Source organism: Panthera uncia, chromosome B1 (genome assembly GCF_023721935.1).
Source record: "Panthera uncia isolate 11264 chromosome B1, Puncia_PCG_1.0, whole genome shotgun sequence".
Lineage (NCBI taxonomy): Eukaryota > Metazoa > Chordata > Mammalia > Carnivora > Felidae > Panthera > Panthera uncia.
The window spans coordinates 179,950,158-179,966,256 of record NC_064811.1 but is presented as its reverse complement, the minus strand read 5'-3'; the positions used below and the strand labels follow the sequence as shown (position 1 = coordinate 179,966,256).

At 35.0% G+C, this 16,099-nt stretch overlaps 1 protein-coding gene across 1 annotated transcript in view; it reads right to left on the bottom strand.

The window, feature by feature from the left end:
• Window positions 1–371: 371 nt before the first annotated feature.
• VPS37A (VPS37A subunit of ESCRT-I) overlaps window positions 372–16,099 on the bottom strand; it is a 53,188-nt gene continuing 37,460 nt past the window's right edge. Inside the window, exons 5-12 of the mRNA XM_049631706.1 lie at window positions 15,466–15,691; window positions 13,475–13,545; window positions 9,862–9,989; window positions 9,722–9,780; window positions 9,576–9,644; window positions 5,425–5,568; window positions 4,395–4,475; window positions 372–2,814 (exon numbers count right to left, since the gene is read on the bottom strand). Coding sequence (XP_049487663.1) covers window positions 4,395–4,475; window positions 5,425–5,568; window positions 9,576–9,644; window positions 9,722–9,780; window positions 9,862–9,989; window positions 13,475–13,545; window positions 15,466–15,691 — 778 coding nt within the window. The 3' untranslated portion in view covers window positions 372–2,814. The remainder of the gene's footprint in view (window positions 2,815–4,394; window positions 4,476–5,424; window positions 5,569–9,575; window positions 9,645–9,721; window positions 9,781–9,861; window positions 9,990–13,474; window positions 13,546–15,465; window positions 15,692–16,099) is intronic.

The following is a 16,099-nucleotide window of genomic DNA, read 5'->3' as shown; positions in this document are numbered from 1 at the left end:
TGGCATACGATTTTATTTTTTAAGACCAGTTTACATTCTTGCCCTAAAAATGAATTCCAATTTTCATTGAAATTCCTTCAATTTAAGCATATGTAACTTGTGATCAAACTTACCTGTTAAACAACCTCTACTCCAATATAAATGTCCTAGTCTAGTTTATTCCTAGAACATCTTCCAATTTGGAGACAGGTATATTTTTTTTTTTTAATTTTTTTTTTAAACGTTTATTCATTTTTGAGACAGAGAGAGACAGAACATGAACGGGGGGAGGTGCAGAGACAGAGGGAGACACAGAATCGGAAGCAGGCTCCAGGCTCCGACATCAGCCCAGAGCCCGATGCAGGGCTCGAACTCACGGACCGTGAGATCGTGACTTGAGTTGAAGTCAGACACTTAACCGACTGAGACACCCAGGCGCCCCGGAGACAGGTATCTTTACTGTACATCCTATTTATTTAGAAAACTTTCTTCTATTTTGAGATATCAGTGTTTAAATTTCTACCCATGACAAACCTCTACTCTGAATATTCAGAGTAATAATATTCTGAATTTAATATTCTGAATAATATTCAGAATAATATTCAGATTTCCATCTGGTCTTCTATTATATGTTAAAGTAAAACCAGAAACTGCCTTGGCAGCCATTTTCCCCCCCTGTTATGACTTCTCCAGATGACCAGTTTTTAGAAGAAAACAACATGGCCATAAAATTACCCCCCAAATCACTTACTTTCCATTGCAAAACAAAACCAAAGTTCAGAGAATTATTCAAATGCAGACTTTCTTCTATCTTGGACAACTTACACAACCTACATCTGAACTAAACTGTCTGTTGGTTAAATGCAGATATTCACCATCAAACTTTTTTGTAATGACTAGGTTGTAAGGAGGCTGTCTAATTTTGGAAGGAGAAAACAAGCTATGTTAACTGGTAGAGAATGAAACTAGGCATTTTGGCTTAAAGAGTAAGAAACACTGAGATGAATTATGTAATTATGCAGAAGAAATTTACTGTATAAGAAAACTTATGTTTTTTGTTTGTTTTTGTTTTGTTGTTGTCTCTGTGGAGGAGAAAGGAGATGAGCACCCAAGCACCTAAACCATGTTTGAGTGGCTGTTTTATAGTATTTCCACAGGGACTTTTTTTGAATAGATGTTTAAGTACATTGGTAGATCAAATGGACTGATGTCCCTTCAGAATGACTGTGGTCTGCGGGTCTCTTGCTATGGGTTCTACAGTTTCTAAGAAAGCTACCCGATGGTCTGCAAAAGACAATTATGTCCTCCAGTGCAGTGACTGCTGGGACAACTGGAAGTTCTGCTGGTCTGTGTGTAAGGAAAGGTTTCTAAATACCCAGAAGGCTGCCACAAATTTAAGACACTTACCTGAGTTCTTTCGTCTACAAATCCTTAAAAATAATGTCTGGTCATTTTGAAGATTAAACAGCATGCCCTTAGTACAGCGCCAGTGAGACAGGCAATTAATGAAAGTTAATTTATTTATATATTTATAGTCCATATGAATACTTGCTTTTCCATAAACACAGACTAAGAATTAAGTATTTGTCAAGTCTAAGAAAATAATTTTATTCTTCCTAAAGTTCTATTGCCAGAACATGTAGAGAAAGAAAAAGAATGAAGAAAAAAAACACTGTACCAAATGCTGGCATTTGGAATGACAATACATACTGGGATGAAATTTAAATGACAATATGTGTTAGGTTGTTTTGTGATTTAGATACCCTTACCAAAGCCTCAGATACATATAGTTCCAGATTTTCTCCTTTATTAGCTTTCACAGCTACCTATGAAATGTGTTCCTTCTATAACATTGTATAGAAGCAAACTGCTGAACGTAGCACAATTTAAAAAGAATTTTCAATAAAATTAAATAAAAACTAGATTGCCTAAAAGTTAAATATTAATTTTATTACTAAAGCTGTTCTCTATGAAAAGCTAACTCACAGTAAAGATCAAAAGAATTCATTGACTTCTGTGTCTAGAATTACTACTTATCAACAAAAAGATTGTTTTTAACATTAGGAATTTAGAAAGTATATTATTATCCAATCACAAACCTATTAGTTACTTACATAAAAACATTATTATGAAAGGTTGTTGGACTAGATGAAGTGGAAGGCAATCTTTTTCTATTAGGTAAAATATATATTTACTTGTATTGCTTCTTAAATGTATCTTTAATTTTAAAAATTAAATCATGTATGAGCAGCTGATGTATTCTTTTCATTTAGTGTTATTAAAAGTTACCTTTTTGAGACGGCACATTTGTAGGCATGGTGTTTCCTGACATTATGAATATTTAAAAACAAATGTTTTTTGAAAATTTATCATCTGGAAAGAAGGAAAAATAAGGCTTTCTACAGTTGAAAATAGTAATTTTTCAAAAAGGTTGACAGGAAAAATATCTAAACAAACCATTCTTGATAAAGAAAGGAGGCAGTTTCAAATTAAAAATATAAATTTAAATGAGGCAATTTTTATAAAATATTGATACTAGCTAAAATCACATGCATAGGTACTTAATAACAGAGGACCAGCAGTGAAACTTAAATATGATAGGATTTATCAACAATAAATAAACATTTATAGTGCAAATCGTGCAGAAAAATTTCTCAAAGCAAAGACCATAGCAATCATTCTAATCTGTACAAAATCAGTCTCAGTTCTGTATACAATCTATACAGGGTATCTATGAATTCAGTCACTGTGATGAAATACCAATTTGCAAATCATACATATTAATTTGCTTATTAGTCTTGTGTCATTTCTGTCTTGGTAGGTTTTCAGGAAAATCTGAAAAGAAAAGAACATAGAAAACCCTAAGATTTAACTTAAGATGATAAATTCTCATCTCTTGATATTCTCTTCCAATTCAGACATGTCTATAAGAAGATAACTGGACTATGAGGGAAAAGAGGTGGGGAAAGGATTCTAGCATGTTCACATAAACAATTACTCAGTGCCCACTCTCTTCTTAAACTGTGATATGAAAAATCAACCCCTCCCCAAGGGAGTTACAGTATGATTTAAAAAACAAGATATAAAACAAGTCAATGTTGGCACTAACGTTACGTACAACTAGATGAAGAGAAGGGGCAGATGAGTTTGAGGTGGAGAGAAGAAATTCCTGCCATTTCCCTCGCTATAAATGCTCCCAGGGAGGTTCCCATGCTCCCTTCTCAGAGTGCACTGCTTCAGCCCACGTGAATGAGCACAGGACCACAGACATGACGCTAATCTGCTGGCCAAGCTGCTGCCGGGTCAGCCTATCTGCTGGGGATTTGTAGTGAAACCCCGGTTAGTCGCCATGAGCTACTTGAACCATCCTAATACGATCAGGCCTGTGGGCGGCAATGGTGGAGCATGTGTAAGTGTAACCAAGAAAGGCTCTCTGAAGAGCAAGGTGGGGGAAGCACATGAGAGTGAGAGACAGAAAAGAACAGAGATGCAAAAATGAGAAACAAGCAGCCTTGGCAAGGGTGTGAGAAGAAGCCTTTGGTTATTACAGCCTCCTGCCCTGTTTTCAAGCTCAGCATCTGAGCTGTCCTTTCCTACATCTTGGCTCTACAAACTATCTCTGCATTGTTCAATAACACAAGCTTTTACTCAAATTTGGTGGGGTGGGCAATAGTTTTTACAACCAAATCACTCCTAAAACTAGATAGATGGAGAGGAAAAGGAAGAGAGTGTTGGGACTGAACAAAGACACAGTAATGAGAGAAAGAACATCAAATGGAGAACATATGGGGAAAATGGAAAATTAAAGTGGGTGCTCTCGAATATATGCCAGATTATAGAGGGCTTAAAACCAGAGAGAAATTTAATAGTGATACTACCATTGCTAAGTTCTAGAGCAGAGAAATTATACCATTGGCTGGTTTTAGGAAGATCATTCTGTCAGTGCTCTATAGGAAGGGAAAAGCCTCAATTCAGGGGACTGGCAAAACATTTACTGGAATAATCCTGGTGTGAGATGGAAAAGAGACAGACTGGAAGTTCATCTAAAAGGAAGAAATGACAAAGGAGACTAGTGAGAAATGTCAACTAAGTGATACGGTTTACTCCATATACCAGCTAAGAGAAAGGTACTAATCATAGATATTTATAATTCTACATACATAGCTGTCAAACACTAAAAAACAAACAAACAAACAAAAAAACAAAAAAGAAATTCATTTAAGGCAACAGCACAGTGACAAAATATCCAAAAGATTTCTATTGGTTAAATGCTTATGTATATAAAATTATACATAATGTATAACACAGAGCATTTTATATGTTGCATGTAACACAAAAGCTAAGACAGAACTCAACAGGCACTGGTAAGAATACTTCAATTAAAGAATACTCAAACTTTCTGGAAAACAATTTACCTATAGTGGAGCATGGAATTGGCTGTGCGTTGTTATTGCTTGTTGAAGTTTCTCTTCCTTGGCTCTTCTACAGTGGCAAATCTAGAAGATTTAAAGTACCAGTCACTTCTCCAATGATTTACTTACTGCTTCCTACATTAGGACAGAATTCATATAAGTATCCTTTAACTTGTTGACATTTTTTACTTTTGAATGTTTAAGGTAGCTCAGAATTTAAAAACCATCACCCCACAAACATTGAATTGTATTTGGAAGATAACCTTTGCCTGTAAACTTCCAGAATGTAAAATAAACCTCTTTATATCAATTCTCTGATTATGTAATTTCAAATATCTGTGTTTTAAAAATATAAAAATCCTACTGTTGTTAATCAGGAAGATTAATAAAAACTTCAAGGTACAGTTATATAATATCAACGAAGAATAAACTAGAAATCAATGCCTCGCAAGTGCTATAACCATAGTTCTTAATGTGCCTAAACTTCAATTTTCTCTGATGGAAAATGGGGATAACAAAATCTGGCCACGTTCCTTAAAAGGATATGCATATATATCATATACATTTTATAAAGTTTATTAAGAAAAGGTTACTTTTAAAATATGATGTTTCAGAGAAATTAGGTAAATATTTAGAACTTTATCGAAAGGCAAGATACTGTTAAATAGACTTTCTTGATCTTTCTTTAAATGTAATGAAAATCAGAACAGAAAAGAAACTATTCCAGAATGTTCTCAATAACATTTACAAGTTTTAAAATAACTAAGTATACATTATTCCGTTTTGAAACAACTTGTTGAACATAAGAAGGTGCACAGCCTACAACCATTGACTAGACTTTAGCTGATATAGTAGCTTTAGAACAAAATCATAGTAAGATGCTGCTATCATTCTTAAAGAACAGAGGTTCTTTCGTCTCTTCTCATGGCACTCAAAACTCCAGCTCAGTACTGCGCTAACGTTTGCTCATGAATACAGTTAAGTAATTGGATATTACACTGTCCCTTGTCCTCAATTGAAGAGTATTACATACTGTTCTCTTTTCCATGAAGCTACTGAGAAAATCATCTATTTCGGTTTTTCCCTCTAAGAAATCTTCAGCAATATTATCAGATTCTTCCTCAGCTTCATGAGCAGCTACTTTCAATCTTGCCTGCAAGGCACTCGCACTACAGCTCTGAAAAAGAAAATCAAGCGCTCAGTTTATTTACGCCGCTCAGAAAAATGAGACAGAGGAAGGGAGGAGCAATTCATTGTACGCCTCATGTTGAGTCTTTTTGAGGAAATCTGCTACCACCCAAGTCCTCAGCTTTTGGAGATAAGGGTAGATACTTACCACAAAAAAACCCAATCCAAAGCTGCAAACCAGTAAATGAGGGAAACTGGGCCAGTCAATGTCTTCTGGGGATTTAGGAATTAGGTCATTGCGGTAGGCACCCTCTAAGAGGACACCTAATTATCCCCAGCTCCTGGTGTTGCTGCCCTTGTGTAAATCACCTTCACTTGAGGGTGGGCGGCACACAGGGACACACTTCTAATGAATATGGCGAAAGCGATGGGAATAAATTCAACCGAAAAGGCACAAGACCTGCACAAACACTGCTGAAAAAACTGAAGAAGTCATGAATAAGCAGAAAGACATCTCGGGTGCATGGACTGGAAGACTTAATACTGTTAAGATGACAATACTACCCAAAGTGTTCTGCACAGTCAATGTGATTCCTATCAAAATCTCCATGGCATTTTGGCAGAAAAAGAAAAACCCATGCTAAAATTCATCAGAATCTCAAGTGACCCCAAATAGCCAAAACAATCTTGAAAAGGAAGAATAAATATGCATATTTGCTGACTTCAAAACTTATTACAAAGTGACAGCAATCAAAACAGCGCTGTACTGACCTAAGAGACATGTAGACAAATGAAAGATCAAGCCCCAAGATACACCCTCACATACATGGTCAAATGTTTTCAAAAAGTGTGCCAAGACCATTCAGTGGGGGCAAAGACAGTTTTGGACAAATAGTGCAAGGACAACTGGATCTTCACATGCCAGATGAAGGTGGACCCTTATTTTACCTCACATATAAAAGTTAACTCAAAAAAAATTAACTTAAAGTGGACTGAAGACCTAATTGCCAGAAAGAAGACTATTTTTAATAACAATCATGCTAGTGGGTATAAGGTGGCAACCCACTGTGATACATCACGTACACGAATGAACCGTTTTCTTATCACCCTTGCCAACACTGGTCATCTATCTTTGCAAGTCTGGCTCACATGGATGATGTAAAATTTGATTATTTTTATCACTGACAGGCTGAATGTCTTTTCAAACGTTTCCATTTATTTATTCATTGAATATTTATCGAGTATCTACTATGTGCCAAGCACTGGACCACCGCGGTACTGGGTATATGGGGGAATACAATACGGCATGTTTCTGCGCTCATTGCAACAACGGTCTAATGAAATGATTTGTACGCTTTAGAGTGAGAAGACTGACTCATCGTCCCCAAAGACTCTGAGTGAGCACATCGAGACACAAGCGTAGGAATCAAAGTTGTATTTTTTAAGTGTTTCAACAATCATTTCAAGCAATTATAAGTGGCACAGAAGACAGAGTATACCCGTAGGCTTATTGGACATTCATATTTCTTTTTGAGTTTCTTGTTCTTTCCTTTGCCTATTTGTCAGGACTCTTTATGAGACACTGGCATTCGTACATGCTACATATGCTACAAATATTTGTTTCCTTTTCTTTTAATTTTGATATTATAATCTTCAGTATATGCATGTTTTAAACTTATAGACAGATAAACAAAATTAATTTTTTTTTATGCTTCTGCCTCTTGTATGATACTTGGAAAGCATTTTCCCACCATAATCTCATAATTACCTTTCATAATTCTGGAATATTTTAAGTGTGTATGGTGTGATACAGGGATCTTCTTTCTAAATGGACTGCCAATTAAATAATTTATTAAACTCTCAATTTTTTCTAACCCATTACTCATATACACAAGTCTATTTCTGAATTGCACAGTCCGCTCCATAAAACTATTTTTCTCTTCCTACAAAAATAATCTTTTAAATTATGAGGTTTTTTAGTGTTATTCTAACACCTGGAAAGCGGGGGGTGGTTTCTTCCCCCATTGATTCTTTTTGTTCAAGCTCTTCCTGACCACTTTTAACCATTTAGTTTTTCAGATGAACTTTAGAATAAGCAAACTGAAAAAACAAACAAACAAACAAACAAACAAAAAAACAACTCGGGATTTGACTAGAAGTACATTAGAGGCACCTGGTGGCTCAGTCGGCTAAACATGTGACTCTTGGATTTTGGCTCAGGTCTTGATGTTGTGGGTTGTGAGTTCGAGCCTGACATCAGGCTCTGCACTGAGAATGCAGAGCCTACTTGGGATTCTCTGTCTCCCTGTCTCTGCCTCTTCCCCACTCGTGCTCCCTCTCTCAAAATAAATACATAAAATAAAACTTGAAAAAGAAGTAAATTAAATTTTTTGGGGTGCCTGGTTGGCTCAGTCCATGCTGAGCATGGAGCCTACTTAAGATTTCTTTCCCTCTGCCCCTCTCCCCTGCTCACGCACTCTCTCTATAATAAAATTTTTTTTAAAGTAAATTTTTAAGTTATTTTGAGAAGAATGAAATCTTTATAATAGTGGATTCACTCCATGAATATTCTAGGTTGCTCCATTTACTCAAGTATTCTTTTTTGTCATTCAGTAAAGTTTCCTAACTTCCTTCACCGGGTTCAGTTCTAGGTATTTTACAGTTCTGTTGCTATTGTAAATGAGTTTTTTTCTCTACCTCACTTTGCATTAGTAGCTGCTGGAATTTCGGGGGAAACTTTCTCAATATGCTAGGATTTTTGCTTATTTGATTTTTGCTTGTTTTTGGTAAACAACTATTTTATTTTTTCTTTTATACTGTACCTCTTTTTTCTTGTCTTGTTGCAGTGGCCTGAACCTTTCCAGCATTGCTAAACAGGAGTTATATTGGGGCATCACTGTCTTATTCCTAATGTTAAGGGGATCTTGAAAATGTTTAGCAATTCAGATTTTTGCTGTTGGTTTCTAATATTCTTTATCAAGTTAAGGAATTAATTTCTATTCTTAGTTTACTAAAAATTTATAAAGAATCATAGGAATATTGTGAAAAGCTTATTCAGTATCTACTAAACTCTAATGTGCATCCAAGAGTATTTCATTGGATTCTCTCAGATTTTCTGGTTAAGAGGGAGGACAGTTTACATTTGATTCCTGACTCTGACACTTTCTATTTATATGACATCAGGGAAGTTATTTAATATCCCTGTGCCTCAGAATGCTTATCTGTACTATGAAAAAGTAGTACCAACGCCTACCTCCTAGGATTTTGAGGGAACAATGGGCAATATATGAAAAGAACATAGTGCAGTGTAAGTTGAATTTTATAAATGCTTCAAGTAATTTTATAAAGTGATTTTTATTTTTTATTTAATTGGATTTCTAGCAAAGAGTCTACTATTTGTGGTGAGTTAAACTTTATAATTTCATGTCTTCCCGTTTGCTAAGTTTTCATTTAAGGTATCTGTACATAAGCTTAAAAGTGAGACTAAAGTTCAAGTTTTTTGTTGTTAGATTTTATTATAGAAGGTAAACTGGCATTATAATAACATTCCCAGAAAAGTTATTTATGGGGCTTTTTGTATTTTTCTGCTTTGGAACCAAATATGCTCTTGCATCAGAACAAATCATTTATAATGCCCCATAACTGAGAGCTATTCATCTCACTTAAAGGTATCAAACCTTATAAAGAAAGTCACCTAATAAATGCTTTCTGATAATGAAAGTAAGAATGTGGCTCATGCATATTGAGATTAAAAATTCCTATGGGGTTCCTGGGTGGTTCAGTTAGTTTAGCGTCTGAATCTTGATTTAGGCTCAGGTCATGATCCCAGGATCATGGGATCAAGCCCCATATTGGGCTCTTTGCTGAGCATGGAACTTAAGATATTCTCTTTCTTTCTCTCTCTCTCTCTCTCTCTCCCCCTCCCTCCTGCCCTCCCTCCCTCTCTCCCCCCCTCCCCCCCCCGCCTCTCCCCAGTCTTGCACTCTCTCCCTTAAATAAATTCATTAAATGTAAAAATAAAATCTTATGGTAAAGGAAAAGAGCTAAACATCTTACCTCACTAAGTTCATGCTGCCTTTGCATCTTCTTTTCAAAAGTAGATTTCAGTTGTGTAAGCAACTCATACTAAAAGATTTTAAAAAAATGTTATTTGATTATATTTTTAAGTTGTATGAATTTCTTTAAAATGGTAACTAACTCACCTTATCTAAAACAATTTGCCTTTTGGCTTCCAAGCTGGGCTCCAAAAGAAGATTTTTTCCTGTAAGATAAATTTCTGGTTTATTTCTAGGTTAAAGATCATATTCTTCTCAGACAATTTAAGAAGTAAGGAAAGACATACTTGCTAGCTCTTCAATACTTTTTACTAAGTCATCCTTGTCGGTAATGATCTGTTTTAGTTGAGGCAAAGTCACAAATTGTTCCAGTAATATTTCCTCTTGTTCATTCATATCTGTAAGCTGTGATACACTGGCAACACAACAGAAAAGTTCATGAGTGTCAGTCATCTTGTTTTCTCCGTGATGACATATATTCACAATTTTTCCATTTTATTCAGTTGACAGGGCTCTAAATAATTTCTGAACTATCAGTTTTTATATATGTGTGTAAGAATGCAAATTATGACCTTAAAAGCAAATAAAGTATCAACCAACCACAATGGAACACAAATTAGTCCAAGTGTAGCATCCAATCATGACAGGAGAGTAGGGTTCATGAATAGTCACAACAAGTTAACTTCTCTGTACCTGTTTAGCTAAAAGGTGTGGGGTTATCATAATAAAAGATGGGTATTTGCATATGTGTGTGTACAGATTCATAAAATATTTAAAGAAAAGCAATCATGGTGGACTAACCAAAAGTCAATATCCATAGGGTGAAAGCAGGAACTGGATGGGTGGATAGGAATGGAAGCTAAACCTTTATTAGTTTTGACTAAAACTTTATTAGTTTGACTACAAGGATTAGTTTAAACCTTGATTAGTTTTGATCAGTTTTGATCCATATTAAAGCATTATATAATTTAAAAAAATAAATTAAAAGAAGTCTATAAAATTCAGAGTAAATAGAAATAAATGAAACTGGCTTTTATTAAAGCATTATATACTTTAAAAAAATAAATTAAAAGAAGTCTATAAAATTCAGAGTAAATAGAAATAAATGAAACTGGCTTTTTTCTAAGTTACATACCATCCAGAGAAGTATTATTCAGAGACTTTAAAAAATAGTATTAGGCTGTACATTTCAGCCACAAAAGAAATACAAAAACACAAAAGTATAAAAAACAAACTCTTATCCTGAATTCAAGAATCACAGTAATAATATTGATACTGTAGTTTTGAAAAAGAACAAGTGCCTTTCAGAGAAAGGACTTTAGGCCTGAGAAAATAAATTTCATGATGATCCCATGGCATCTTTGTTTTGTCAGAAAGGACACAGAAGCCAATGTCAAGAATTTGCTAGTGACTAAAGACAGAATGTTTAAGTATCAAAAAGAATAATGACTGCAATAGACTGAAACATATCAAACACAGTTTTAAAAAAATCTATGAATTCTTAGTAGAAAGTAGATTCTACTTTAAATTCTTAGTAGAAAGAACTACTTTCTGAAAGAACAGAAACAACTACAGAAACAAACCAAAACCTTTGCGTATCAGAAAGTTGGCAGCTTGTGTGTGCATCAACTCAATATTCTGAAAATTGATAAAAAACCAAATAAGCATTTGTCTTTCTGTTCCTATATGAAGTGTATTTAAATACAACTAAATAGTTAAGAAAGTTCATCTTCCTGGGGCTCCTAGGTGGCTCAGTCGGTTAAGTGTCCGACTTTAGCTCAGGTCTTGATCTTGTGGTTCATGGGTTCGAGTCCTGCGTCGGGCTCTGTGCTGACAGCTCAGAGCCTAGAGCCTGTTTCGGATTCTGTGTCTCCCTCTCTCTCTGCCCCTACCCTGCTCACGCTCTCTCTCTGTCTCAAAAATAAATAAACATTAAAAAAAAAAAAAGTTTTTAAAGAAAGTTCATCTTCCAGAATTCTGGCCTTTTCTGGAAGTAGAAAATCACATTTGCAACCTTTAACAAAATAACGGAGAGCCAATAATTTAGATGTTTCAACCTGTCTCAGTCTTAATGTCACTAAAAATAGGGCAACCAGACATCATCGTTGCCTTATATAAATGATATAAAAGGAAGTATGTACTAATTATGATATAAGTATTCTTGCCAAAAGAACTGAACCTAAATCTTTTTTTTTTTCACCACTGAGGTATAAGTGGCATATAACATTGTATGTGGTTAAGGTGTACAGCTCAATAATTTGATAAAACTGAACCTACGTCTAATTAAAACTCTATATCTAGCTACCAAATAGGGAAATAGGGAAATAGAAGAACATCTTCACCGGTACTACAACGATGCAATTAGGCAAAAACAGGATATAGGAAATTCTATAAGCCAAATAACCAATTTCTTCAACAAATATATAATAACATGACATGTATATAACTTATATTACCACATATATGTATTTACATGTGTATATGTGTGTATGTGTGTGTGTATATATGTGTATATATATATGTATGTATACATATATACATATATATATACACACACTTACATATATACTGATAAAAATGGGGGGAAATGGTTCACAACTAAAAGAAACATAATAAATATGGTAATCAAATATAATAGGTAAACCTTGTTTTGATCCTGATTCACCTAAACTACCAATGAAGAGATTTAATTATTAAGATCCTGGGGTAATGAGATACTATTAAAGAATTATCATTAATTTTGTTAAGTATGATGCTATTGGGGTTATGGTAAACACAAAGTCCTTACCTGGTAGAGAAATTTAGTAAAGAATTGAGTAAAAATGCTATGTTTGGGATCTGGTTTAAAATAATTCTGACCCATACCCACACTTCCCAAAAAGGGCTACAAGGGTATACGATGCAAGACAAGCAAAGAGGTTCACCTTTTTGTATTTGTGACATTTTCATAATAATTTTTTTTAAAAGAAGAAAAAAAAGAATCCTTTATAACATGGGAAGAATAACAGTACCTACTTTATGGGGTTGCTGCAAACATTACAGTGCTTAGAAAACCTTAACATGTATGTAATATAATATAAATCTTCACTATTATCAGCAGAAAATAATAAATCACTACTTCCTAAAAATGACTGAAACACTGAGTCAATTATGGTAAACATTTTTTTTTTTTTTTTTTTTTAACTGTAGGATTTCTCATGGGTACCTGGCTGTACATCCCTGGTAGGAGATATCCCAAAGACAAAAAGAACTACAAAAACAGATTTTTAATTACATTCAGAAGCATTAGTAATAACAGCCTTATGCGTATTATAAATCTTCAATGCGGTATAAAGGATGTAACGTTTCCCAAATTTGAGTGGCCACAAAACAATTTTTCATGAAGTGTCTGAGAGAAGCAGTGTTCCATGAAAAATAGGACCTTAAACTTGAATACTACAAATTTATTTCCCATCAATTTGAATACAATTTGGCTTGTAAAAACACTGTGCTATTACTTTATGAGAACATTAATATGTTTCTCTATGTACAAAGTTCTACCTACAAAAGGAACAATGAGAAGGTCTAAAATAGGCCAAGAAATATTTGAAATCGCTGGAGATAATGTACTGAGAAATAATTTTCACAATAACGTAAGCCACAAAAGAGAAAGGACATTGTTATCCTGGAAACTATTATATCATTCCCAGTATCTAGAAAAATCCCTGGGTACATAGTCAATAAATTCAAACTACAAGACATAAAAGTGATTTATAAAACTGTCCCACTAAGACAACCACAATACAGAAATAGTGAAGATAAAAACAACCCAAAAAACCCTTTTTCTTTAACATGGATATGACCATGATGATCTGGTCAAATAGACAATGAATACTAACGTCACTCTCCCAAGATTTTTACCTTAGTTCTGAGAGTTCTGGAAATGCATCAGGGACGTCCGGCATCTTGTAACCAAAACCATTTTGGCTTATCTAAAGAGAGTTTGAAATGGTATTAAACTTTAGCCATCTTTTTTGACTGCTCCTATTTACTTATAAATGTAATTTTTAATGGATCACATCTTACAATTATCACCTTCATCTTCTCATCTTTGCACTTTACATTGTCCTTATTTTTCCCCCTCCTTTTTTTTTTTTTTAAAGTTTATTTATTTTGAGAGAGAGAAAGAATGTGGGCAGAGGGGAGCAAGAGGCAGAGAGAGAGAGGGCGCGCGAGAGAATCCTAAGCAGGCTCTGCTCTGTCAGCACAGAGCCTGATGCAGAGCTTGAATTCACGAACTGGGAGATCATGACCTGAGCCAAAGCTGGACCTTTAACCGACTGAGTCACCCACGTGCCCTCCCCTTCTTTCTTTATTTTCTTATTTTTCAGCATACCTTGTATATATAGGGTTAATTTTTTTTTCTTTCGTGGGATCATGTGAGTAGCTCTTTCCTGGGCAAGTATATGACTGCTAAATAAAACTTTTAACTGTATCTGTAACAAGTGCAGAGAATTATCTGTGGATTTCACTGCTACATAAGAATACATTTGTCTCATCTGAAAGACACTGAATATAAACAAAATTTAGTAAATCGGCAAAAGTCTAAATAGTTGCATAACTAAGTTCCACAAGACAGTAGGGGAGATAATAGGCAATCCGTTGTTTAAATTAAAACAACTTTTTAAAATTGAGGACCCTTGGAAAGTTCTCTTGTAATTTTGTTAATACTAATTATAATAATTTTCATGATATTCATAATACTTGTTCCTAATATTCATTAATATAATGATGAAAGGTATCAGAAAAACAAAGTCCACTTGGGTCTATATTCTTAATTATTTACAAACACCACAACTAGTACAGTTGAATAAGGTTCTACAATATTTGAGTATTACTATGGGCGAGACTCACTGAAGGTTAAAATGAAGGTTTTTAAATCATTTTATATGTTTTATTCACATAATCTCTCAATAACATCCCACATGGTAACAGGTACCACTTAATTTTTTTTTTTTTAATGTTTATTTAGTTTTGAGAGAGACAAAGACAGAATGCACGTGGGTTAGGGGCAGAGAGAGAGGGAGAGAGAATCCGAAGCAGGCTCCAGGCTCCGAGCTGTCAGCACAGAGCCCAACGCGGGGCTCGAACTCATGAGCTGCGAGATCATGACCTGAGCCGAAGTCGGACGTTCAACTCACCGAGCCACCCAGGTGCTCCCAGTTACCACTTAATTTAAGAACAATTTTTTTAAACCAGTGAGACACTTGAAGCCCTTAGCAAGGTAGAGAGCAGACCCTCCACAGTCTGAGACCTACTTCTCTTTCATGATCACTTCTCGTGCCTTCATGTCTATTTCCTCTGTGACAGCTAGAGAGATCTATTAAATGCAGTTTCACAAGAATGCAATTTGGTTTATGCCTCCAAGACTTTGTCAATACTAGTGCCTTTTCACAGAAAACTTTACATAACCCCTCTCGTTCTGACAAATTCATTACCATCTGTCAAAATCTGGCCTCAAACATAAACAAATACATTCACTTATCTGCCCCATTTTAATTGAGCACCTACTGTGTATCAGGGGTGGTTTGAGGCACTAAGGACAAAGTGGTGAAAAAGCAGAAACACATTTTTTATAAAAGCATCGCTTCTAGTTCTACCTCAGTTTCTAGGAGTACTGTATCTTCACCGTAATTCCAAACTACCTCTTCTACTCTACTGGAAGTTTCATATTTGCAATTATTTGATAATTTGCTGGTCACTTCTGAGTTTGTTACTGGAGCTGAAAATGCGATTTAATCTTTTATCTTTTGTGCTTTACTTAGTGGCTGCCACAAGAAGGCATATGATAAATATTTGTTGACTGGACGATCTCAAGGATACAAAATGTCTAGAAAACTGAAGATACCCACCGGTGCTGAAGTGTCTGTTGTGGGAACAGGTAATGGCAGATTTGAAAGGACGCCAAAAGAAGGAGCAGCGGGTTTGGCTGTTGTGTAACTTGTTGTTGAAGAAGAAATAGTGTCAGCAACAGACAAAGAAGTGATAGTCCTGTTAGCTTCTTGTGGCGGATATGGAGGAAGAAATGGAAAACCCTGAGATGCGTAAGGAGGCATCCCACTTGGATTACTGTATAGGCTAAAAAGAAAGACAGAAAAAACATTAGATTAGACATTAGGGGTAAACCTATAAAACTATTCCCACATGGTTCTAAATAACAATGGCCATGCAACAGAGATAGAATCTTGTTACTATAATCATAGAACTGACTTAAAATATTATATAAACTGATAAAATATGACGCCACCCCAATAAATGTGGTTTCCATGAAAAAGCACAATGTTTTAGAAAACATAATATTCAACCAGTCAGAGAAGAAGTGAACAGACAGGCTTTTTGAGTTTTGAGCATTCCGTTAGCATTAATCACTATCTTCATAAGAAGAATGGAGGACGTTTAACCCAGAAAACGTATTCAAGACAGGTTGCTTGGATCGTAGCTCTCATTTTATCTGGAAAAATATGACTGCTTTTCTAAAAGATTTCA